We start from the raw sequence: 24,881 nt of genomic DNA, 5'->3' as shown, positions 1-24,881 counted from the left end.
GGGAACTGAAGCTCAAAGAGAATGTGACATAGCTGGTTAATGTTAGACCTAGGATGAGAAGTTTGGTTTCCTCTCCTTTCCAGTGCTGTCTTTCATTGTACCAAGAGGCCACACAAGCTGGGGAAATAAAGGAAGAACAAAAGGAACCCAGGAAAAAGGAAAACAAGAGGTGCCGAGGGATGAGAGGAAATCATAGGAGAATCATATGTAACCCCCACCCTGCCGGTGTTAGGGGGGTGAAGTTAGGTTTCAGTGAATAGCATCTTGAAGAGGCAAGGCATCACGGAAAGGCTGGGTTGCTGTGCAGAGATGAGATAGCCCCTGCTTGGCCTTATCATGGCAACAAGCTTTATGGACAGGTCCAGCATCTCTTCAGCCTCTTAGGGCTTTTTCGTTTTGTTTTTTAACATCAGTATGTAGAGCCTCCTTTTTCTACTCCGTCTGCAGATTGGTGCTGGGGGTCTGGTACCAGCCAAGCTGAGGGCAGTTCTGCTGGTTTTATGGGGCTCCAATGAGGTTTGGAGCCAGACTGGAAGTCCAGCTGGCCTCCACGGGGAGGAATGTTACAGAGCACAGTCAGGATCTTCGGGGTGTGCCTCCTTACAGTATGCCTTGGTGGAGGAAGCCTCTGATAGGGGAATGTCCTGGGGCTCAGGACTGTCGGCCACGGACCGGTAGCGGGGGCTCAGGAGTCCACCTTCCTCAGGACTCCACTCCAGCATGGGGTCTTCATCCACACTCTGGTTGAAGAAAGCCTTCAGCCTGTGAGGCTGCATCCTGTGGGCCACCACCATAGCCAGGCCCAGCAGCACACACAGCAATCCTGGAGACGAGGGCAACAGTTGTCCACTTTAGTGCTAGCAACACCTCCGGAGGACATTTTCCCCTGGGAGTGTCAGAACAACTCTAAGGGAAGCCTGGAGCCCTGCTTCAGGGCAACTTGGGCTCAGAGAGGAGACTGGCTGAGGGGCATGTGGCTGGTGCAGCTCTGTTGTCCTGAGTTTCCAGACTCCAAGCCCAGTGCTCCTTCTGTTATATCCCGGGAGAGAGAGAGAAAGGGAGAGAGAGAGAACTCCGAAAATAGGGAGAGAAAAGAAAAAAACCCTGGGGAAGGGCAGGGCACAGAGGAGGAGGCATGAGGAGGCACATGAGGGAGTAGAGAGTGAGATAGGAGAGGAGAATAAGACTGCAGGACAATTTAGGGCTGTGTAAGGCAGGTCAGAGAAGGGTTTAATGGGGACCCAGAGAAGGGTATTTGGAGGAAGCGAGGGGACAGGCAGTTGGAAGATTTTAGAAGCCGCTGGGTGAAGAGAGTTAGGGGATGACAGAGACAGAGAAGATACAAGGGAGTGGGCATCTCTGAGGAGGGAGGGGAAGTGGCGCTGGGGAGAGAAAATCTGGAGATAAGAGATACAAGAGGATGGGGTTTTAAAGAGGGCAAAGCCATCCTGGCCCCCAGGAGCAGACCCTCAGCTCTACCAACATGATGCCCCCAGGCCCTCCCTCCCTGGGCTTGAGCCTTCCAGTGCTTGTCTTTAGGGCTGGGTCTTACCTGTGGTCAATGTGATCCAGAAGGCAGGCCCATGGTGAGTATGCAGCACAGAAGCGCCCAGGTGCAGGGGACATGGCGGGGTAAGTGATGTGGCCATGGAGAAGAAGAGCAGAGCCAACAGCTGGAAGATGCCCGTGGCCAATAGCATGTAGCCACCGTATACCAGCACAGGCATGGAGAGCATCACATTGGCCAGCAGCCAGCAGAGGAATGCCACCCTGGAGAGCCAGGACCCAGTGAGGACTGGCCCGGGTACTTCTACCTGCTGGTGAACCTGGTCGGGCCCAGGTGGAGGCTCAGGGACCCGAGTGACCCAAAGATATGAGGTGGGGATTCCTTCCCACGGACTTCCCAAGGCAGCACTGTGGTGACTGGTGCCAGGCCGCCCCACCCGAGATACACACAGGAGTGGAGGAGAGATGGGGAGAAACCCTGTTCCTGAATCTAGGCTGCCAGGGCCTCCACCCCGTCCCCTTCCCATCCTCACCACAGCATGGCCGAGGCGTAGTGCCCTGCCAGGTGGTACTGGCGGTACAGGCCACATGGGCTTCTTGGAGTGAACTTCTCGGCTAGGTACAGCACAGGGTCTGGCAGCCCCTTCTCCATAGCCTTTGTATACTCCTCAGCATAGTTCTCGCCCAGGCGCCAGGTGAACTCCTCATTGTAATTGATGGTCTCATTCAGCTGCTGCACAGGGGTCCCTGGGGCACAAGGCAGCTGTGCTCAGCAGGAACCCAAGGGCCAGAGTGGGGCCTAGGTAGGGACTCACTCACACTGGGCAGAGGGACAGGAAGTGATCTCAACTGAGAGAAGGCAGCTTCCAAGGCCCTGAACTTCCCTTCCTACCATGCCTCTGACCTCCCACCTCACATATCCTCCCAGCCCCAGTGCCAGGCATCCTATAGCTCTTTGGACCACACCAAACATAGATCCCAAAGACAGCAAAGCCTTCCCCTCCCTCACAGGTAAGAGCCCTCCCTCACCTCTGAGCGTGATGTTGACTCCACCCAGCCCGACCTGCAGCCCAATATCAGCGCTGATCCACGCAGAACTGAAGGCCTTGTATGATGTGTTGGTGCTGACCTGGCCCACAGACCACTCAGAACTGAAATTCACAGCTGTGGTTGGGGAGTTGGGCATATGGGAACTCAGAGAGGTCTGGGCATTACTAGGTTAGAGTCCAAAGGAGAACTACAAGGGGTCCATGTCTGTTTTGGTCACAACTGGATACCGGTTAACTAGCCAGGGTCTGGCTCATGGTAAGTCTGCCAACCATATGTGTGGGATTTCCCTTGGCCACATTCTGTTTACCTCTTCCCTCCCTTTCTCCCTGCTCTAGGGAGAGTCACTCAGGGAGCTGGGAAGGAAGCATGAACCTAAGCCATGCCAGGCAAGGCAAAAGCAGATAGCTTCAACACAGACTTTCTTTGAGACAGAGTCTTGCTCTGTCTCCCAGGCTGGAGTGCAATGGCATGATCTCAGCTCACTGCAACCTCTGCCTCCCGGGTTCAAGCAATTCTCCTGCCTCAGCCTCCCGAGTAGCTGGGATTACAGGTGCCTGCCATCATGCCCAGCTAATTTTTGCATTTTTAGTAGAGATGGGGTTTCACCATGTTGGCAGGCTGATCTTGAACTCCTGACCTCAGGTGGTCTACCCGCCTCAGCCTCCCAAAGTGCTAGGATTCCAGGCATGAGCCACCGTGCCTGGCCTCACGGAGACTTTTATCTCTCCTATTTGCCTAATCACCAAACCAAAGCAAACCGCCCTTTCCCATTTCCTCCCTTCCTGTCTGGGGCCCTCTCCCCACAGACATTCATTTTGACCTCCTTTCCCCACCCCGAATAAAAGCGTTAGGAAGGTTGAGGAGATGCATCCAGTTTGTTTCCCAGGGTGACACTTCTCCAGGCAAGGGTAAGAGTGAGGAGATAAGGCCATGGTGAAAGAGGCGTATGGGCAGGGTCTGGAAGCCACCTTGAAGCAAGGGCCCACCACTGTGGGGGAAACAAGGAGAGGAGAGGCAGGCTGCTGAGGGAGTTGAAGGGATGGAGGCAGCTGCCCAAGTCAGTTACACTTCGCACTCACCCAGGATCGCAGCCCCGATGAATAAGCCGGTCACCACCCGCAGCAGCCAGAACAGCCTCTGAGTTGCAAGGTGGGTGGGTTAAGTAAGGAGTGCCCTCCTTCCACATCTACCCTTCCTGTTTCCAGACTTGGGGGAGGGGTGGGAATTTTAAAGCTGAGATCACTTGGTCAATTGAAATCAGGGTGTCTGGCACATAAGTGCTTATTTATTTATTTATTTATTAGAGACAGGATCTCACTCTGTTGCCCAGGCTGGAGTGCAGTGATGCGATCTCAAATCACCGCGGTCACTCAAGTGATCCTCCCACCTCAGCCTCCCAAGTATCTGGGACTACAGATGCACACCACGATACCCAGCTAATTTTTTTTTTTTTTTAAGAGATGAGGTCTATACTATAAACCCAGGCTGGCCTCGAACTCCTAGGCTCAAGCAATCCTCCCACCTCAGCCTCCCAAAGTGCTGGGATTACAGGCATGAGCCACCATGCAGCACCAGCGCTCAATAAAAACTGTTGAATCAATGAATGGGGGGCTCTCTGCCTGGGATGGTGGTGATGCTTTCTCCACACTGGGGTCTCCTTCCTTAGTCTGGTTGTAGTCAGAGACTCTGGACTCCTCAGCCTGAGGCTGAGGTCTCTCTGGGCTGGGTTCTCCAGGACTGGGTTTCTCACCGTCTTTCCCCGAATGCCAGGCAGGATGACGATGAAAGTGGCCAGTGCAGTCAGAAAGATCATGATGATGGTGGCCGAAGTGGCGTCCATTGGGAAGGTTGGCTTGGGGCCAGCATAGAAGGGGAACGTGTGTCCCAAAGCAGCCATCTTGGTGAGGTTGTGCAGGGGAGGCGATGCTGTACAACAACAATAGACATTTATTGCATGCCCTCAATGCAGCTGGCACTGTTTTTAGTGCTGGAGATACAGCACAGAATGAGCCACACTAGGTTCCTCTTCTCTGGAGCTCACATTTTGTGCATCATCAGGCTCTGCTATTACTGCCATTCCACTGCCGCTCAGCCATCCATCTCCCCATCTTTTAGGTGACAGAATGAGGGTCTTTGCATCAGTCTCTGTTGCCCCATTCTCCTCTCCTAACCCCCAGGTTCCATAAATCAGTGCTACCACCACCCTTGAGGCTTCTGTTTCTTCTGGGTCTGTCTCAAGAAATAAAATTCTCTTCTCTCTCCTTCAGGCCCCTAGCACAGATAGATCACAGAACATAAAAGGAGCTATATTTACTATCAGGTGAAGGCATAAGGTGAAAGATAGTACAGATTACAAAAGATTGGCTTTCTTCCTCAGCCCCAAAGGAACAAAGGCCAGGCAGCTCTATGCTGAGTATATAATCCAGCCACATCATCAGAGGACTGAGTTCCAGACCTGGCACTGCCCACACAGGTCTGTCCAGCTTTCTCAAGCACCCTGGCTCTTGTTCCGGTAACTGCAGAACAGTTGAGCTTCACTGAGTTCACCTAAATAAGCACTGAAGGGGCACCTATCCTCTATCAGGCAGTGCTGGGGCCAGATGTCCTTCTATTTCACAGATTACCAATATTGGCCCTTCTCTTTGATTCAAATTCCCAGGCCAAGTTTCAGCTCAAACCCTAGCTGTGGTCTTCTCTGCTTGTCCCCTGACCTGAGAACTTGTTTGACTCTTATTTGTTCCTCTGCAGGATATTGGGAAAATGGTACCTGAACTTAATGTGTTTAGTTAAATCTCTGACAGAATGCATTGCATGACACACTACTATTTAGCACTAATAAAGGGGGAAAAAAGTCTTGCCCATTAAACCATGGCCACCGTTGCTGGTGAGGTATACCTAATTTCAGAGATGTCAAAATGTGAAAAAAAAAAAAAAGCATCTTAGAGTCAATGATCCCAGTTTTCCTCGTTTCCTGCAGTGTGATCTGTACCAGGCTTTCAGTTTGCCCAGAAGGCTCCATAATTTAGTCTGACCACACATTGTCTTATTAAATGTTATAATGAAAGAATGAGCTCGGGAGTCAAGTAGCTCCAAAAGGTTTGAATTCTGCCTCTGCCTCTTGCAAGTCACTTGACCTCTACAGACACCCAGTTTTATTAAAAATTTGAGATAATAATGTCTATCTTGTAAGCATCATTGTGAGCATGAAATGAGATTGTGTATATAAAGTGCTAAGAATGGTACTGGAAACAAATAAGCTCCCAAGTTGGGAAGGAGGGGGCATTTCATGACTCCATTTATCTCTTTCTCCAATCTTTCTTTTTTTAAGTAAATAAAAAACGGAGTACATTTAAATTTTTTATTAAGTTCTTAAGCTTCGTAGTGTTTTTTGTTTGTTTGAGACAGAGGCTTGCTTTGTCACCCAGGCTGGAGTGCAGTGGCACGATCTTGGTTCACTGCAACCTCCGCCTCCGAGAATCAAGCAATTCTCATGCCTCAGTCACCTGAGTAGCTGGGATTACAGGTGCGTGCCATCACACCCAGCTAATTTTTAAGTTTTTTTTAGCAGAAACGGGTTTTGCCATGTTGGCCAGGCTGGTCTTGAACTCCTGACCTCAAGCAATCCACCCTCCTTGGCCTCCCAAAGTGCTGGGGATTACAGGCATAAACCACTGTGCCCGGCCTCTCCAATCTTTTTTGAGGAGAACCCTGAGCTGGAATCCATTCTGGGACTAGTTTCAGTTCTTTACTAATATTGTGATATCGGACAGGCAAGCAACAAAAATGGATTTCATAATCTCCAGGTCCCTTTTAGTTCTAATGCTGGGATTCTCCTAATATGCTCTAGCTCCCAGCCTTCCTCTCTCCTTCTAAGCTGGCCACCTTCTTGTGCTGTCTGTGGGAGTAGCATGGTGTCAGCCAAAGAGACAGAAAGACAGTTTTAACTTCTAATCCTGTCTTTTGGGCAAGTGACTTAACCCCCGAGTGTCAGTTTTAACACGAACTTTTTTGCTTTTTCTTCACTACTCAAGTCTCCCATCCCTGAGGAATAGGCGTCTCTCTTCTCTCCTATTCTGCGAATCCATCCTCCTGGGCTCTAGCCGTTCATGCCTGCCTTCTCCATCACCTTTATCATCCGTTGTCCCCCTTCCCTTCATACCATCCTGCTTCTTTTTCTCTGCTGGCTCCTTCTCTCAAGGGCACACTGAAATTTTTCCCACCTTAAGAACACACAGAGAAAGAACCTTCTCCCTTGATCTTCTTGGTCCCCTCCAGCTACCATCCTATTTTACTCTATTCCTGTCACAGCCAGGCTTTTGAGAAAAACAGTGTATATTGGCATTTCCACTGCCTTATCTCTTCAACCTATCACAGTCTTGACTTTTCCTCCTCCCTGTCTTCTCCATCAGGTCACTAAGTGTTAAATCCAAGGGGCAGTTTTCACTTTTTGTGCTTCTTGACCTCTCTGTGGTATTTGACACTGCAGACCACGTCCCTTTTCCTCAAACTTTATCTCCTTGCACTTCCATCACACCATGTTCTCCAGGGACTCCTGCTTTTGGCCATCTCTTTGTGGCTCCTCTACTAGTTCTTTTTCCTCCCTGTTAAATGTTGATGCTCCCCAGGAATCTGTGGTGGCTCTCTTCTTTCAGCGGTATTCCCGATTCCCTGGGCAGTCTCATCCATCCCCATGGCTGATGGTTCTCGAATGTCTTCAGGTAGCCCTCCTACCTGAGCTCCAAACTCAAAAGGGCCAATCACCCTGTGGACATTTTCACTTGGATGTTCCCTTGATGCCTCAAATTTAACAGCCCCTCAGACGGAATTCATTGTCTCTGCCCTGCTTTTTATTTTACTGTCTTTGTATGTTTGGCAACATCACCACCGGTCAATCAAGTAAGCCAGACACCTGAACCATCTTACCTCCTAAATATTTCTTGAAACTATCCATGCATTTCCTTCTGTACTGCCTCTGCCCTAACCCAGGCTCATCTTCTCTTACCTGGTTCCAGAATCATTTTTTTCTACTAAGCAAATATAATCATTTCACTTCTCTGCTCTGGCTAAAATCTCATCTTCTTCCTATCCCATATAAAGTGCTTTATAACCTGGTCCCGCCTATACTCTCTCCATCTTTTGCCCAGCCTAATTTATAGCCATACTGAATGGCCTCTCCCTCAATCTGACATGCTCTTTCAAGCCTTCAGTACCTTTGGATATGCTATTTCCTCTGCCTGGAATGCGCTCACTCTCTTGGCAAATGCCTTTTCACCCTTCAAGTCTCAGCTTGTGTTACCTCCTCTGTGAAGTTTCCTCTGATGCCACTGGGCCAATGTAGAGGTTCCCACTTGGAACATTCTGATTGCATTTTGAACATGCCTTCATGATAACAATGATTACATTGTACTCTAATTGTCTGAACATCTGTCTCCCAATTAGACTCTAATCTCCTTGAGGGCAGAGATTTCATCTTTCCATCTTTGCATCCCCTGCATGTAGAGTATACTAATCAGTCTCTGGATCAAATGAATAAATATAAGTTCCTCTCCCCATAAGTGACTTCTTCTGATTTTGCACACAAGGGGGAGCTATGCTCCCTTATTGCCCTGCCCTATACTTATAAGTCAATATTAACTGAGTATCACCAATACAGAGCTAAGGACTGGGCACAAAGGGATTTGACTAACTCTGTCAACTTTTAGTAATTTCTCAAAATTCTCAGAAAGCCTCTTCCAATAGTTAGAGTCTCCAAGACTAACAAAGACCCAGACACAAATTTTCATGTTTAATTGAATCAGAAACATACATCTCAATCTTAGCTGAAACGAGTAACTAAGAATTCATGAATTAAATTCTTCTATAAAATATGCGATAGTGATATTTATTTTAAAGCAGACGTTCACTGACCTAAGAATTCTTTATTTATGACATTTAGACTGAAGCTACTATATTTTTAAATAAAAGTCCATAGGAGGAAGGCCTATAAAATGTAAAATATGTTGGCTAATAAGATAGGAAGATAAAGTGAGGCTAACAGCAAGAACATGTGTTATATGCTGGAATTCAAAAAGGAGTATTTTTAACATATGTGAATAAGAGATAATATAATGTATTTTGGTCAGGTTTAAATACTATTCCTGCATTTATTTTAAAGGGAGGTTATAAAAAAATTTACAAGAATGTTTCATCTCTATTAACATATGCTTAAAATAAGCACTAACAAAAGGCTTTTTGTATTTTAAGTATAAAAGAACAATGTTAACTTATTTCCAATTCTCCAAAATGTCATATTTAGGCCAGGAGCGGTGGCTCATGCTTGTAATCCCAACACTTTGGGAGGCTGAGGCGGGTGGATCATGAGGTCGGGAGATTGAGACCACAGTGAAACCCCACCTTTATTTTAAAAAAATACAAAATGTCATATTTATTAAAGATGACAGAAGCAAAAGACCACTGGTAAATGAAATTTGCCTTTCTGAATTTCTTCTTGCTCAGTTTCAAAATTTAGGTCCTCCTTTATTTGCATTGCCTAATTTAAAGTTAATTTTCATGACCCTGACCCTAATTTGGTTTTCATTATTAAGCTAACAGGACTTATGCATGAAGAGGTGGGAGTGAAATGAGAAGACCCCACACCCAGCAGTCCTGCTTTTCCTACAAAGCTTGTTTCCCTGGGGAACATCTTTCTTCCTGGCTTGTCAAGTAACGTCTGGCAGTAGAATTAGTTTTAATGTGAGAAAATCTCATATCAATATTAACTTGACCCACTCTTCCCCTACCTCACCACCATGACTAGGATGTATGCACTGTGTACATTGATATAAATTATAAATAAGCAGACACAAGATAGTCAAACATACACCTACAAATTTAGATAAACAGAGACACAGACACAAAAACCACCCAGACTCTGTCATTCTCAGTAATATAGATACCTGTGTTACTTCATCAGAGGCCCGTGTGACAAAATTGGGATGCTTTCTCATGGGGTGGGGGGAGCTTCCCATACTTTAGGGTCCTCCTTTCTCACCTGGCCTAGGGAGGAGCAGGAACTATCCTCCCTTTCTGGGCTCCCTTTATGTACTGAAGACTTCATTATGCTCAATCTTATTATAGACACAGTTACCCAATCCTTACCTACCACAGGTTGAAGTGGAGTTCCTATGTGTGTATAAGGGGTGAGTAAAACATAAAGTTACAATCTTTAAGAAAACTCAGCCTAGAACAACCTCCAGCCTTCATCATTCAAAGTTATGTGTTAGTGTCCTGTGGCCTCTCTTGTAGCCTGACAGGACTTTCTTCTTGAAGTTTCCCCCCTGCCCACCTCCCCCATGTGCTGGAACCCATAGAGTAAGAGCCACTAATTCTCCACAAGTGCAGAGTGGGTGACATGGCTGGAGTTGCCAAGACCTCTGATTGGTAATGCACAGCTACGGCAATGTGATGCTTTTTTTCTCTGAGTGGGGTAGACTCCATTAAACGTTTACAGCTGTGTCAGGGGACCCTGTCAGGAACTGATGTCCTAGACTTTCCTCTTCAAGGAAAGGGTCTGTATGTGTGTATCTGTGTATGAATGCATATGTGTGTTGTTGTACAAAAGTAGGAGTTAAGTGGAGAAATGGAACAAGATCTGAAAAGTGGATTGAATGTGGCTAAGGAATTCAAGGGTGCAGAATTATGCAAGCCAAACTATTCAGACTCGAGTTAAACTGGGATGATGATTCGATGTATATCTTTGTGGCACTTACGGCCTTAAGAGGTTTTCCTTGCCTCCCCAGTTTCTTACCAAACTATCTCTTTGAAGAACTCCCACTTGATCTGAACTGGGTCTGGATGAAAGCAGGAAGTGTAGTCCTAGGTGCCAGGGTGGGAGCAAGCACTTCAAGACCCCCTCCAAAATCACCTGGACCGCACAGAGCTAAGCAGCCGCATGCCCCACCACCCACATCCGGACCACTGTTGCCTACCTTCCCCTGTGTGTGTGGCCGCCTGCGCTTCTCACCTTCTCCCGTGGAACCTCACTCGAAGCGCCCCCGAGGATGTGAGTAAAGAGGGAACCAGGTCCCGACGTTCTGTGAACAAACACACGACCTTACTCTCAGTGGGGGCTCCTGTCCGACCCCCACTCCTCTCCTAACTCACGTAAGGACCCGGCTGTGACCGGACAAACCGGGTCTGGGGTGCTTCCAGTCACTCTTCAAGTCACTCCCAAACTTCTCAGACTGCACCGAGGCTCTGCGGCGCCGCCTCCCTCTCCCGGCCTAGTACAGAACAGGCTGGGTTCGCCAGGACCGTAGTGCCGGGGTCTGCCAGCTCCGCAGCAGTCCCTCCAATCCCCCTCCTCCTCTGCGCCCCCCACCCATACGCAGCCATCCCAGCAGCTCCAGCGCAAACCTAGAGATGCAGTTCCGGGTCTGGCGGGGCGCGGGCGCGGCTCGCAGGGCGGTGGGACCCCCGAGATCTCACGAGGATCCCCGGAGGGACACGTGACCCCAGGCTCTTAGAGGGGTTTGGATCGGATGGGTGACTTGCTTTGACGCCTGGCCTGGTCTGTGGGCGGCAGGTGATCGATGGTCTTGGACTTGGAGCCCAGAGCCGACGGTGTCGAGAGGATTTAAGGAGAGTCTCCCCTCCCCATACCCTCTACGCCTCCCACCTTCTCCCCAGCCGCGTGGGACTTGTGAAGGCGGACTTGCTTTTTTCGCCGCCCACACAACCGCACTAGCCGGGCCTTCAGCACCGACGGAATATCTCTACCGGCGCCCCGCGAGCCCTCGCCGTCTCACCTCGCGCGCTGTGGTCCCCTGGAAGCACCTCCGCGGGTTCCCCGGCGCCAGCCTCCATCCCGCCTCACTGAGCCCCGCCCTATGGCTGAGCCGGGCCGCGCCGTAGCTTCCACACCCCCAGCCCCGCCCGTCCCGGCGCAGAGTTGGAGAGCCACCGGACGAGAGAGGGCTCCGCGGGCCCAGCTGGGAGCCAGGCCGGAGCCAAGTTACAGTCCCGGGCTCCGGTGACGCCGTGGCCGCAGGTCAGATCGGGGAGGGTTTTCCCGGCCCGCGGGCCTGGGCGCTCCAGGGGAGGGAGCAGCAAGGGCAGGGTGGGTGAGGGAGCCGCCGCTCCTCCACGTTATGGAAGGAAGGGGAATGCTAGCCCCTTGCGCCTCCGATCTTATCTTAAGGCTGAAACGGGCCCTGTTAGGGCCTGTCCTCTGCCCAATCAAGGTTTCGAGAGAGTGCGTTCTTTGGGACCTGGGAATGTTGGGTGGCCTAGTTTGCCTGGGCCTACGGGTTCTTCTCCTGGCACCAGCAAAACATACCAGGGAAGGAGCTTTGGGCTTTAGGATCCAAGCTTTCCCCCTCAGCCCTCCCTTGGGACCAAGATGGCCTTGAACCATCTTCCTCCCACCTCAGGGCCACCAGGGTCACCACTCCAGGGCTTCAGGCTGGAAAAGCGGCCATGTGGGGCAAGAACAGGCAGGCCTGTGTTCTCTCTCTGGTTCTGCCGCTGGCTCTGCCTGGGGCTTCACTGCCCTGTCCTGGGGTTGTGCCTTCCTGTCAAGGTTGTTGAGAAGTTACTGCCCCGTCGTTGTGTAAATCATTAAGGGCAACCCACCCACAAGGAGTGGTGATTAAGCATGTCCACCTTCTTCTTCAGCTCATCCCCACACAGCCTGGTCTGAAAGCCCATTTCATGCCCTTAAGGGCTGAGTGGTACATTAGCGTTGGGGCCCAGGATCCTGAAGACATGGTGGCGGGGCCCGGGGGTGGGGGGTTAAGGATATCTTGGGATCAGGGAAGGACCGCTGTGGCTACTTCAGTATATCCAGCTTTACAGTTTCAACCATCCAGAGCCCAGCTCTTCACTCACTATTAAAAGGCCAGCACCTGGACAGAGTCTGTGAAATGCAGCAGGTGATACTGAGCTTTCCAGTTATGGCAGGGCCTAGGTTTTTTCATTTAATAGGAGATGGAGTAGGGATGTCACTCCCTGGGTTCTCTCCTCTAGACAACCCATCCAGGAACCCTGATGTTTGGCTGGGGATGAGGCTTTCCCTGAGCTCCTTTCTTCCTCTATCCTATCCCCAATCTCCAGGTTGCCTTTAGGAGGTCTTCACTGGCTTTAGGTACTCCTTGCTCCACTCAGGAGTCCCAGCCTGAGTCCTCTGCTGCCTCTGTTTCCCTGTTGACTCTGGGTAGAGAGAGAGAGCAGGAAGCTTGCACTAAATACATGAGCACCTGGTAGAGCATCCCTTCTGGATCCAACCAGAGGAGCCAAGCTCCCGCCTACCCCCTCTATATCACATTTGCACAACACCTGTCACTTTTTGTGCTTTGAATTCAACCTCATTCTCACATCTGATTCTGGCAAGCACGCTGAGAAGTAAACAGTTCAGGCATATTTGCTCCCATAGCTGGAAGAGGAAACCAAGGATCAGATTGGAGAAGTGATTTATCTAAGATCCCACAATGGACTGGGAGCAGCACTGAGACCTCAGCCTAGTCTCCTGATCCCCAACCAGGGCTCTGTACAAGGAACACACTCTGTGGAGTGCTGGGCCAAAGCAGGGTTTTCCAACTAATCTTAGAAGGTAAAGTCCATGAAGGTATGTACCAGGGATTTCTGTTTGTTTTGTTCATCATTTAATCTCCAGTGTCTGTGTCAGTTGCTGGTTTGTAGTGGTGCTCATGAAGTATTTGCTGAATGAATTAAAGAATTTTGGGAAAGAGTCTCTTGAACTTTGCTACCTACTGTGACCTTGGCCCAGCCCCAGGCCTTGATTCACAGAGGCCTACAGAGTCCTTGACCTGATTCTTCTGAGTAGCTGGGGCTCATTCTCTGTCCTTTTTCTAGGGTCTCCATTTTGGGACATTCTAATCCCTGAGCCCCTATTATTTTCATGATGGTCTTCTGCCTGGCTCTAGCATGGACACTTCTGTTTGGGGCATGGACCCCTGTGGGTGAGTACAGATTGGAGGAGAAGCATGGTTAGGAGCAGAGGAACCCAGCATCCCCTAGGCTCCCCAAGGACAAGATCTGTGTGATATTCATCTGTATCCTTAGTCTCTAGCTGACACAGTGCCCTGCAAGTGAGAGTTGCCCATTTCTAGCTGTTGAAGAAATGGATGGATAATGGAATGAAAATTATCCCTAAATACACAGACTTAGGGAGCCTTCAGCTGCTGTCAGCACTTCCTATTTTATTCTTACAGTTTGGGGGCCCTTTCTCTCTCCTCTGTCTTCTCTTGTTTTCCATAAAGTGAGGGCCTCTGACTCAAAATAGGAAAAGATTGATTAGACACACAAGACAATAAAGGATCTTGGGATCAGATTGGACCCAAAGCTGAAAGGGAGTCATCAATATTTTTAACCATTATGATCAGAAACAAAAGCAATGTCTTCCACAAGAGTTTCATGTGGCTGCCTTCAGTGGACAGTTTCTTGCTGGAACCTGAGGCTGCTCTCTGTAGTCCGGACCTCTGTGGAGGGAAGTGGGCTTACAGTGCCACAAGTTAAATTTAAAAGATCAAGTCTCTGATCACTGGGGATGGGAGATGCAAAAGCAGAAAGCAGAGAAAACCTGTAGAAGGATCTGTCCTGGCTGGAGGTAACAGGATGGTGACACCTTCCCTCCAACTTCTCCCTTGCCAGAGCTGCTCACCTCCACATTCCTTCCATCCCTCTTCTTTCCTTGGCTCCCTCAGCTCTCACCTCTTATCCCCAAGAGGCACTTTCCCTGTACTGTCCTGCAAAGGCTCACCCCTTTATGTGCCACAGGTTCATTTTATTTTAGAGATCACATGTGTGGCCCTGCCCAAAGTCTTAGACCCTTAGCTGGGTTCTTTGCCCAAGCATAAGGCCCTAAGTCATGTTCCCCCCTAACTCTCTGCTGAGTGAGTGTGCGAATGTGTGTGTCTGTTCTCTGAGGTGAGCAGAGAGGAAGCCCCAGGTCTATAGACTTCTAGTTTGGGGGAAAGAATCAGGCCGGCCATCTGATCTACTGATCAGAAAGATCCCTGCTCCATCCCCGATTCCATGATCCATTCTGGATCTTCCCTCTATCCCTCATTCCTTAGTTCTTTCCCCAGCAGCTGAGTGTTCCCTCCTGGACCCTCATTTTGGAGAGTACGACAGGATCAAGAGGAGGAATTGTATGGGGAACAAGATGCCCCAGAGAAGGGGCAAAGTCATCCATCTCACCAGTCCAGTCCCTGGTCCTGCCCAAGAAACTGGGGAAAAAAGCAGTAGCAACACCACACCCCTGCCCTGGGCTCTGCTCAGCCAGAGAGGACTAGTCCCCTTACCACACTGACCCTGCCCAGGGACGGGTCACAGAATGGCATGTCCTTCTCGGGTATGGAGTGTGGCTAGCTCTTGCTCTGTGTGGTGTCTTAGGGCTGGGGATGGATTCTGTCCTGTTGTGTCCCCTCAAGGAACTGAAGTCTGAGGGGAGTAAAGTCCTCTGCATCCTACTGCCCACCGCCACTGCTCTCCTCCAGCCCCCTCTCCCTCTCTGAGGCCATCTGTCAGCACACACTTCTCCCTGCTCCACTACTTTTTGGCTCCCTGACATGTCTCCCCCACTGAGCGGCTTAAAGATCTGGCTTGAGTTTGGACACACTTTGCCCTGGTTTTTCCCTCTGTACCCTACCTCTCACATCCACTCCAAGTATCCACTTTCTGCTGCTCCAAGTGCCAGGCTCACAGCACCCATCTCCGGCAGGCCTGCCTGTCCTCTCGTGCACTGACTTGCCCAGCTGCCCCTTCCTCCACTCTCACACAGGAGCTCAGAACCCCATTTCGTGGGAGGTGCAGCGATTTGATGGGTGGTACAACAACCTCATGGAGCACAGATGGGGCAGCAAAGGTAAGTGAGAGCCAAGTGGGGACAGAACCCCAGGGCCAGGGGGGTACTGCTGCTGCGAGGCAAGAGCTGGCAAGTACCAGCAAAGGCCATCTATTTCCAAGGTGTTAGGATCCATGACATGGAGGGAAGCCTGGGACAGAGGGGGTCTAGAATGCCCCCTGAAGATTCATCCTTATCCTTACCACTCCTGCCCCAGGCTCCCGGCTGCAGCGCCTGGTCCCAGCCAGCTATGCAGATGGTGTGTACCAGGCCTTGGGAGAACCCCACCTGCCCAATCCCCGAGACCTTAGCAACACCATCTCGAGGGGCCCTGCAGGGCTGGCTTCCCTGCGAAACCGCACGGTGTTGGCGGTCTTCTTTGGTGAGAACTTCAACCTCTGGGGGAAGGAAGCCAGTGGGGTTGGCTGGACACCTCTGCATGTGAAGAGGGGTCAGAGGATGAGAGAGAAGTGACGGAGAGCCTGAGGGATGAGGGTGAGAGGTGGAGGAGGCAGTGGAGTATGGTAGAGGTAGAAGCAGGTGGAGGGAGGATCCATGCTGAAGTGAACTCTGGTTGGGGAGGCAGAAATCTGCCCCACGCAGAAAGATGAGGGGTGGGGTTAGGGAAAAGGGGCATCCCTCCGTGTTGGGTTGTTGGTAGGGGTAAGAGGGTGGCAGAGATAGAAACATGAAAATAATCTGGGAGGGACTCTCCGTGGGACCCTGTTCTTAGGCATTGCCCTATGGCTTCTAGGACAGGCTCAGGGCAGGGTTCTGATTCTGGCAGAGTGGACTGAGGGGAAGTCAAAGTGGGGGTGCTAGGGTGGCTTGACCCCGGTGACTGAGGGTTGGTGTCTGGCCCATCAGGAATGCCTAGTTCCTGCAGCGTGTTGGAGCTGGTGCTGCCAGCCCCTTTGCCTAGGCACACTCACAGGGCACCTCCCGGTTACCAAGGAGAAAGCCAAACTGTCAACGACAACAGCTTGGAGCAGGTGTAGGCACAGAGGGGCAGAAGAGACAAAGGACTGGGAGGGAGTGCCTGAGGTCAAGGCTTGGACTTGCCCATAAGGGCTGCTGAGTCTTTTGAAGCTTCAGGGGAGGGAAGGAGGCTGGATACCTAGGGTAGGAGGCAAAGTGGCCCTCCGCTGGCCCTAGCACCCCCTCCTGCATTGCCCACAGGCTATCACCTGCTCTCGGACCTGGTGAGCGTGGAAACGCCCGGCTGCCCTGCCGAATTCCTTAACATCCGCATCCCACCCGGAGACCCCGTGTTCGACCCAGACCAGCGCGGGGACGTGGTGCTGCCCTTCCAGAGGAGCCGCTGGGACCCCGAGACCGGACAGAGCCCCAGCAACCCCCGAGACCTGGTGAGGCGCGGAAGGCGGCGGGAAGGGGCCGCACCCCAGCCGGGGGGGGGGCCGGGGCTGCGGGACTGGCAGGGCCTGACAGGGAGGGGCGCCCACTCCCCAGCCGCGGACAACCGCTGGGCCCCGGCCTTTCCTGGCCCGCCGCCGCCCCTCTACCCCATCTCACCCGCCGCGTGCCCCGCAGACCAACCAGGTGACGGGTTGGCTGGACGGCAGCGCCATCTATGGCTCCTCACACTCCTGGAGCGACGCGCTGCGGAGCTTCTCCGGGGGACAGTTGGCGTCAGGGCCCGACCCCGCCTTCCCCCAAGACTCGCAGAAGCACCTGCTCATGTGGGCGGCGCCTGACCCCACCAACGGGCAGAGCGGGCCCCGGGGGCTGTACGGTGAGACCGTGGGGGCGGGACGGGACTGGTTGGGGTCTGCGAGTGTGGGCTCCCCCGATCACACTACCGCTCATCTCTTCCCCTGCGCCCCCACGTCGGATGCAGCCTTCGGGGCAGAGCGAGGGAACCGGGAGCCCTTCCTGCAGGCGCTGGGCCTGCTCTGGTTCCGCTATCACAACCTGTGCGCACAGAGGCTGGCCCGCCAGCACCCAGACTGGGGGGACGAGGAGCTGTTCCAGCACGCGCGCAAGAGGGTCATCGCCACCTACCAGGTCAGCCGTCCGCGCCCCGTGACGACCCCCCTTCCGCGAGCAAGTCCACGGGAGACTCCGATGCCCCACGGAGCTCCCCATCTGTGGACAACCTCCACCCAGAAACCCCTCCCCAGACAGCCGAGGTCTAGGGAAGCCCCAGTAAATGATAGGGAGGCACGCGCTGTTGAGAGGAGAAATCTGGCTGGTGATTATTATTTATCACCTCCCAACCCCCCGCTCCCCCAAACCCCCTGGTTCCTCGAGGAGACAGGCCTCACACCACTCCTGTTTGAGTTGCTTCTCCCATGACTGACCCTGCCTGGTCCTCATCTCCACCTGAAAGCCATCCTTGGGCTCAGACCCTTCCAGGTCCCGCCCCATCCAACTCGAGCCTCTCCTCGCCTCTCTGCCCCTCAGAACATCGCTGTGTATGAGTGGCTGCCCAGCTTCCTGCAGAAAACACCCCCGGAGTACACAGGTGAGGGCGTGGGGAAGGAGGATGGGAGGGCTTGCGTGAGTGTGTTTTGTGGGGTGGGGTGGGGAGTACGTTGGGGATTTTAGGGCTAAATTCTTCTGTCCTCTGTTCTCCTGTTTCCCCAGGATACCGGCCATTTCTGGACCCCAGCATCTCCTCGGAGTTCGTGGCGGCCTCTGAGCAGTTCCTCTCCACCATGGTGCCCCCTGGCGTCTATATGAGGTGAGGGAGGGGCTCAAAGGTTTGTGTGCTGGGAGGGATGAGGCTGTCAACTGAAGAAAATCTGCCCTCAGGAGCTCTCTGTACAGGATTATCAGTCTGAAGTGTCCCCAAGGGAACGATGAATAGAGAGGGGAAGAAAAGCAATTGTTTTAAAAGATACATCAGTGTGGTTTTTAAGCACTTTTACTTCCATTCTCCTGCTGCTGGTGTAGATATTACCCTCCCCCCGCCCGTTAAATATAGAGTAATAAAGGTTCAGAGGGTGTCACAAAGCCCACTGGTCTAAACCTCATGTCTTGACACTACACTGGGGACATTTTTAGCTATAATCACAGGGTCCAGGTCCTGCAACCTTTTGGGGGCAGAGGGTTCTAAAATGTGTGCAATCTGAAGGAAAATATTGGCTTCAAAATAATGAAAAGGGAACTTGAAAAGACACAGGCCGGGTGGGCTCACAGGCCTGTAATCCCAAGCACTTCTGGGAGGCTGAGGACGGGTGCGCTTCATCTGAGGTTGGGAGTTAGAAAGGACGCGAGTCTGGAGACAACATGTGAACAAACCCTCATCTCTACTTAAAAAAAAAAAAAAAAAAAAAAAAACAAAAAAATATATATAATAATATATATCAACTATATATGATACACACACAACACACACGGGCACCAAAAATTAGGCCGGGCATGGTGGTGGCATGCTGTAATCCCAGAGCTATTCGGGAGGGCTGAGGCAGAAGAATCGCTTGAACTCAGGAGGCGGAGGTTGTGGTGAGCCAAGATCGTGCCATTGCACTCTGACCTGGACAACAAGAGTGAAACTCTGTCTCAGAAAAAAAAGACACATATTTAAATAAGTGTATATGAAACAAAGCATGTCCATTTATTTTTTTACAGATACTTTATAATTTAAAACAATTCATAGATTAGATTTACTCTGGAATAATCTCTGGGGTATGCCTGATGATGTACGAGACATAGACAATTGAGTTATTCACAGACAAGTAGTTTCAAAAGAACAATTTTTGAATCCTTTGAAAAGGTATATATGTACACATATATTGTACATACAATTGTGTGTGTATATATGTATTTTACATATGTGTGTATATACATATATTGAGAGAGAGTCAGAGACAGAGAGTGAGCCATGAGTACATTTAGATATTTGGTCTGATGTTGTTAATGAGGGAGTACATTTTAGATATTTGGTCTGATGTTGTGGATAGGACCTTCCAAAAGTCAGATCCCCCAGAACGTACCAAGGTCCGAACCACACACCACCTCAGAAAGGCCTGGGGTCCCTGACTACCGCCTCAGAGACCAGAACTGATGCCTGACAGTATAACCCCATTACCTCAATCACCATCTCCCTGCTCTTTGCCTTTCAGAAATGCCAGCTGCCACTTCCAGGTGGTCATCAATCGGAACTCAAGTGTCTCCAGAGCTCTCCGGGTCTGCAATAGCTACTGGAGTCGTGAGGTCCGAGCTGGGGGCCACATAAGTGGTGGATATGTGTGTGTGCATGCGTATGTGTGTGTGCGTGTGTGTGTGTGTGTGAGTGCATGGTGAAAGCAGGCAGTAAGGCTGAAGCGGACAGCTGGGATAGGCTGGAGTGAAGGAGGCAGCCTGGAGGACCTCAGGCATCTCCCCTACAAAGTCTGAGGTGACCAGGTAGCTGGACATGGCCAAAAGTCAACCCACCACCCCAACCTCAGAGCTGTGGGAGAGCCAGTGGGGCCTGTGCAAGTATGGTTCTGCCTTTGTTGCTGCCTCCCATGTTTTCCCTCTCCTTCGACAGCTCTGGTTGTCCTCTAGGCCTTGGAGTACCCCAACTAGTCTCACTTGCCCCAAGGAAACTTCCCATTAGACACACATCCCGGGCAGTGTGTGACTGCGTATGTGTGAGGGTGGTGGGGAGGAAGCACGGGTTCTTAGAGATTATTGGGGATTGCCCATCTGTCCAAATCAGGCCAGCATGGATGAAGAGCATTGATCATGAATTTAAAGCAAAGCAAGATACTTTGTGTAAAGTGTTTACTAAGGGGAAGGGAGTAGGGAGGAAGAGAAAAGAAGCCATAGAATCAGAGCCCTGGAGCTGAGTCTAAAGAAGCCTCAGAGTCCCCCTCATCAAAGTCCCTTTTTATTAAGGGAAGGAAACTGTGTTCAGAGAGGGCCTGTGACTTGCCCAAAGTCATACAGCTGGTTAGTAACAGAGGACTAAGACCTAGATCTTCTAGTGAATTTGCCAACCACATTGTCAAGTCTCCCAAGGTCAGAGTAAAATTTTAAGATCCTTGTGCTTGTATAGACCTCTGTCAGGCAGTATTGACTTTGGATGGGGACACCCCTCACCCTGAGTGGGGAATCAGCCTGCAGAGCAGGAATGTCCCACCAGTTTGGGAGCAAACAGTAGGACTGGGTGGGCTCAGGAATAAGGGTGATGGTGTGGAGGGAGCCTGGCTATCTAACGTCTGACTCCATTAACCACGCCCCTCTCCTCCCCACCCACAATCTATAAAGCAACCAAGCCTACAAAGTGCTGAAGATGTGGACGCACTGCTGCTGGGCATGGCCTCCCAGATCGCAGAGCGAGAGGACCACGTGGTGGTTGAAGATGTGCGGGGTGAGTCTGAGGCTGTCCCTGCAGGTTGTGAACTCCTGGCCTCTGGGAAGAGGCTCAGCTGGACTTCCAGAGCCAGGTATGAGGGGTTAACTGGGGCTGGGAGCCTGCACTGCACTCACTGATGAGAGAGCTTCTGGCATGCTGATCATGGCTCCTTCTGGCTCAAGTCTTCTGGGGCTGGTTGGAGCCTGGGGCCTGGACTGGAGACTGCTGTGGTGGCCCTGAGCTCCCTCAGACTGTCTGGTATCTCGTCTCCAGATTTCTGGCCTGGGCCACTGAAGTTTTCCCGCACAGACCACCTGGCCAGCTGCCTGCAGCGGGGCCGGGATCTGGGCCTGCCCTCTTACAACAAGGCCAGGGCAGCGCTGGGCTTGTCTCCTATTACCCACTGGCAGGACATCAACCCTGTGCTCTTCCGGAGCAATGACACTGTGAGGAGGGGTCAGGACTCAGAGGGTAGGGTGGGAGGGACAAGGCACGTGGGACTGAGTCATGGGAGATAGGTAGTGAAACTTGAGCACAGAGACAAGCACCTAGTGGGAGGGGCAGGGCTTACCCAGGTCACTTTTCCCAATATTACATATCAGGATGAAGATTACCAGACCAGCAAGATTTGGCTTTGCACTCTGATTGTTCAGATCCAGCAAGCATGTATTGAGCATCTATTGTTTGCCAGGCACTTAATAGGCACTATCTCATTTACTGTTCTCTCCACCCTCCGAGTGGGTATAGAAGGTCCTTGACTTGGGAACAATCTGTGCTTTCTTGCACTGATGTTTAAGCTGCCTTTCAGGAGTCAGCTGTTACACCCTGAGCTATCACCTGGACTGGTGGCGCGCCTGCTAGCCAAGAGACCAGACTGGGATACCTTACCATCTTGACACAGCAGTGTTTCTACAATTGTGTGCCTACTCTATTGCATTTTGCCCTTACCATTTTATAAAATTATTGGAAAATGGAGGTTTCAAAGGCCAATAAAGAAGTGATATGAGTATGGGGGCTCATAACTTTATAAAATCAATATATAGATAGGAATCACCAGGCATACCAACAGTAGCAAATCTTTAGCTTCAAATGGGCCTCAGTGGAATTAAGCTGGTCAAGTGCTATTTACACTGTGGAGAAAAAAAACTAAAGATCAGGTAATGCTGGTGATACGTTTTTGAAAACTATCTCTAAAAGGCAATATATAATCAGGCATTTGATTAAAAAAAATAGTTCTAAAGAATAGAAACCTTTTATAACACATCGTTCTGCCATTCAACTTTTACACTTCTGGTTTTGTCCCTTCAACTTTCAGACCTTTTCAAGAACAAGTTATGAATGGGGATTGGCTGGCTGTTTTATCACTTTATAGAATAGGCAGCTGAACGTGTGAGAGGGTTCCCATAATGGAGTTCACTTATGTAAAGCACTCAGAGCAGTGCCTGGGGCATAATAAGCACTATATAGGAGTGAGTTGCTGTTACTGACATTTATTATTATCATCCCTGGGGCTAATCCCTGCAAACCACCTCTTTGCCTGAGGGTGGGTACCGTGTCCTTGCTGTTACTCCTGCCCCTTGGTTCCAGGTACTGGAGGCCACAGCTGACCTGTACAACCAGGACTTGTCCTGGCTAGAGCTGCTCCCTGGGGGACTCCTGGAGAGCCACCGGGACCCTGGACCCCTGTTCAGCACCATTGTTCTTGACCAATTTGTGCGGCTGCGGGATGGTGACCGCTACTGGTTTGAGAACACCAGGAATGGGTAAGGCCTGCTAGGGTAAGGTAGGCTCTACCTCAGCCTGGGCCCCAGACCCTCTCCCTGGCCTTAGACAGCCCCCATGTGCCCTTGATTCCAAGCCAGCCCTCCACCCCCTTCCCAACACCTCTGGGTCTCTTTTCTCACCTGGCTCCTTGGGTCTGGGGTTGCTGGAGGCCTGCATTCCCTTCCCATCCCAGTGACTTCTACTTTCTCCAACTTAGGCTGTTCTCCAAGAAGGAGATTGAAGAAATCCGAAATACCACCCTGCAGGACGTGCTGGTGGCTGTTATGAACGTTGACCCCAGTGCTCTGCAGCCCAGTGTCTTTGTCTGGCATAAAGGTGAGTGGCCAAGGGGTGACTGGAGGAGTGGTGGGTCTGGAGCCTCGTCCCTCTTCAGCTCTGGGCTTGGCTCAATGTGGCTGAACGTCAACCTCTGTGCTCCAAGAGGGGGGTGAGCTGTGGTTCTGCCCTTGGGAACTCCAGGTGCCAGGGCCGCCACTTGCAGCTGTGTAGGGAAGTACTGAATGAGGGCAGAACCGAGACTCAGAGAGAGCTGGTGAGGAGGTTCACATTCGGCTGAGCTGGGGCTGGGGCTGGGGCTGGGTATAATATTAGGAGGGCTCTGTGCGGTGAGGATATCCCAACCCTACCGCAGTGAGGGAAGAGTGTGTGTGTGTGTGTGTGTCTGTGTGTGTACATACACTTGTGTGTGTGAGGGAGAGATGGAGGTTGGGATTCATTTTTTACCCCACTTGTTACCCAAGGAAGCCCCTTCCCCTCAGCTACCCAGAGTGCCCCCACCCCCTTTCTGCCACCCTAACCTCCTCAGTGATCCTGTGCCAGCACCTGTGGCCCAGCACCCAGGACTCTGACTTCCTCTGCCTTCCCAGGAGACCCCTGTCCGCAGCCAAGACAGCTCAGCACTGAAGGCCTGCCAGCCTGTGCTCCCTCCATTGTTCGTGACTATTTTGAGGGCAGTGGATTTGGCTTCGGGGTCACCATCGGGACCCTCTGCTGCTTCCCTTTGGGTAAAATGATGGACAGACTGGAGTGGGGTGAGAGATGCAAGCTAGTGGATGCAGTTTGGGTGGTTCCACTAATGACAACAAACCACGCAGAACATGGTCCCTCTGGGTAGGAGAATGAAACACTAGAGGAGGAAGGGACAAGAGAAGTGTCTGACCTGCAGAGAAGTCAGCTCCAGGGAGAATTGCCTCCCTGTTTTCCTAGGACTTCCCGCAGGGCCCAGCATTGGTCAGGAGCCAGGGGGAATCTGTAATCCACAGCTTTTTGCAGGCCTGGGCCTAGAGGACTGTCAGAGGCAAATCCATGTTTAAGAACAAGGGCTAAGGCCCGGCGCAGTGGCTCACGCCTGTAATCCCAGCACTTTCAGAGGCCAAGGCAGGCGGATCGCCTGAGGTTGGGAGTACGAGACCAGCCGTGATCAACATGCAGAAACCTTGTCTCTATTAAAAATACAAAATTAGCTGGGCACGGTGGCGCATGCCTGTAATCCCAGCTACTCGGGAGGCTGAGGCAGGAGAATCAAGTGAATCCAGGAGGCAGAGGTTGCAGTGAGCTGAGATCACACCATTGCAGTTGCAGTGAGCTGAGATCGCACCATTGCAGTCCAGCCTGGGCAACAAGAGGGAAACTCTGTGAAGAAAAGAAAAGAACAGAACAGAAAAGAAAAGAAAAAAGAAAAGAAAAGGAGGAAGGGAGGAAGGGAGGAAAGGAGGAAAGGAGGGAGGGAGGGAAGGAAGGGAAAGAGAGAGAGAGGAAGGGAGGGAGGGATGGAGGGAGGGAGGGAAGAAGGGAGGGAGGAAGGAAGGCAGGAAGGCAGGGAGGAAGGAAGGGAGGGAGGGAGGGAGGGAGGAAGGGAAGGCTGGGGCAGATCTAGTCACTGGAGTGAGGCTTGGGGCTTAGTCTTTGGCAAGGCTGTGTGTGGGTCAACTAGCAGCCTGGTGGGGTGAGTCTAGTCTCTGACACAAGGACTCTGGACTTAGTCTCTGGCTAGGAAGGGACATGAGTGGTAGAATCTGAGGAGGCAGGGTGGGCATCTTAGATGCTACCCAAAGCTCCCCATGGGATGCAGAGCAGCTTCCCCCAGGGACCTTCACAATTTGAAACAATTGAGCAAGCTGACCTAGGGGGTAGGGGCAATAGGTGGTACTGCCAGGAAAGGAACTGAGAAAGGAGCCGCTTCCACCCCCCGAGCCACACCTCTCTCTGAGCGTCCTACTGCCTCTGCCCTCCCAGTGAGCCTGCTCAGCGCCTGGATTGTTGCCCAGCTCCGGATGAGAAATTTCAAGAGGCTCCAGAGCCAGGACCGCCAGAGCATCGTGTCTGAGAAACTCGTGGGAGGCATGGAAGGTAGGCCTAGGGCTGGCCAGGGTGGTGGTAGGGAGGACA

General features: G+C 51.5%; 2 protein-coding genes across 8 annotated transcripts in view; one reads left to right on the top strand and one right to left on the bottom strand.

Moving 5' to 3' along the window:
* Positions 1-530: 530 nt before the first annotated feature.
* Positions 531-11,400, bottom strand: DUOXA1 (dual oxidase maturation factor 1). 2 transcript variants are annotated; one of them, XM_017872842.1, is made up of 9 exons: positions 11,343-11,400; positions 10,951-11,106; positions 10,524-10,628; positions 4,307-4,482; positions 3,636-3,693; positions 2,536-2,670; positions 2,040-2,253; positions 1,553-1,770; positions 531-823 (listed from the first exon to the last, which is right to left on the bottom strand). In XM_017872842.1, the coding sequence occupies exons 4-9, from the start codon at positions 4,451-4,453 to the stop codon at positions 564-566; spliced, it is 1,032 nt and encodes a 343-aa protein (XP_017728331.1). In that variant the 5' UTR covers positions 4,454-4,482; positions 10,524-10,628; positions 10,951-11,106; positions 11,343-11,400; the 3' UTR covers positions 531-563. The 2 variants fall into 2 exon arrangements, with proteins under 2 accessions (XP_017728331.1, XP_017728332.1); XM_017872843.1 differs by lacking the exon at positions 11,343-11,400 and having other exon boundaries at positions 10,559-10,628; positions 10,951-11,065.
* A 79-nt stretch (positions 11,401-11,479) lies between these two features.
* Positions 11,480-24,881, top strand: part of DUOX1 (dual oxidase 1) — a 39,271-nt gene continuing 25,869 nt past the window's right edge. For 3 of the 6 annotated variants that reach the window (XM_017872837.1, XM_017872841.1, XM_017872835.1), the window contains exons 1-17: positions 11,487-11,584; positions 12,968-13,144; positions 13,408-13,514; positions 15,338-15,421; positions 15,618-15,782; positions 16,580-16,767; positions 16,952-17,153; positions 17,259-17,425; positions 17,825-17,885; positions 18,008-18,104; positions 19,489-19,579; positions 20,621-20,723; positions 20,982-21,154; positions 22,296-22,471; positions 22,690-22,808; positions 23,360-23,497; positions 24,729-24,842. In XM_017872837.1, the coding sequence (XP_017728326.1) occupies positions 13,454-13,514; positions 15,338-15,421; positions 15,618-15,782; positions 16,580-16,767; positions 16,952-17,153; positions 17,259-17,425; positions 17,825-17,885; positions 18,008-18,104; positions 19,489-19,579; positions 20,621-20,723; positions 20,982-21,154; positions 22,296-22,471; positions 22,690-22,808; positions 23,360-23,497; positions 24,729-24,842 (1,939 nt within the window). In that variant the 5' untranslated portion in view covers positions 11,487-11,584; positions 12,968-13,144; positions 13,408-13,453. Of the gene's footprint in view, positions 11,585-12,967; positions 13,160-13,407; positions 13,515-15,337; positions 15,422-15,617; positions 15,783-16,579; positions 16,768-16,951; positions 17,154-17,258; positions 17,426-17,824; positions 17,886-18,007; positions 18,105-19,488; positions 19,580-20,620; positions 20,724-20,981; positions 21,155-22,295; positions 22,472-22,689; positions 22,809-23,359; positions 23,498-24,728; positions 24,843-24,881 lie in introns of all 6 variants that reach the window. The other 3 variants (XM_017872840.1, XM_017872839.1, XM_017872836.1) reach the window with 3 other exon arrangements.

The sequence above is a fragment of the Rhinopithecus bieti genome, unplaced genomic scaffold (assembly GCF_001698545.2).
Source record: "Rhinopithecus bieti isolate Rb0 unplaced genomic scaffold, ASM169854v2 scaffold_6945, whole genome shotgun sequence".
NCBI lineage: Eukaryota > Metazoa > Chordata > Mammalia > Primates > Cercopithecidae > Rhinopithecus > Rhinopithecus bieti.
This window is presented reverse-complemented; position numbering and strand designations above follow the sequence as displayed.

What these genes read in the sequence shown, in the direction of transcription:
- DUOXA1 (XM_017872842.1), bottom strand. Translation starts at nt 4,453, where the DNA reads ATGGCTGCTTTGGGACACACGTTCCCCTTCTATGCTGGCCCCAAGCCA. An exon ending in CTGGCATTCGGGGAAAGACG is followed by an intron (nt 3,694 to 4,306) that starts GTGAGAAACCCA and finishes CTTGCAACTCAG; the next exon opens with AGGCTGTTCTGGCTGCTGCG. An exon ending in CATCGGGGCTGCGATCCTGG is followed by an intron (nt 2,671 to 3,635) that starts GTGAGTGCGAAG and finishes CCCCAACCACAG; the next exon opens with CTGTGAATTTCAGTTCTGAG.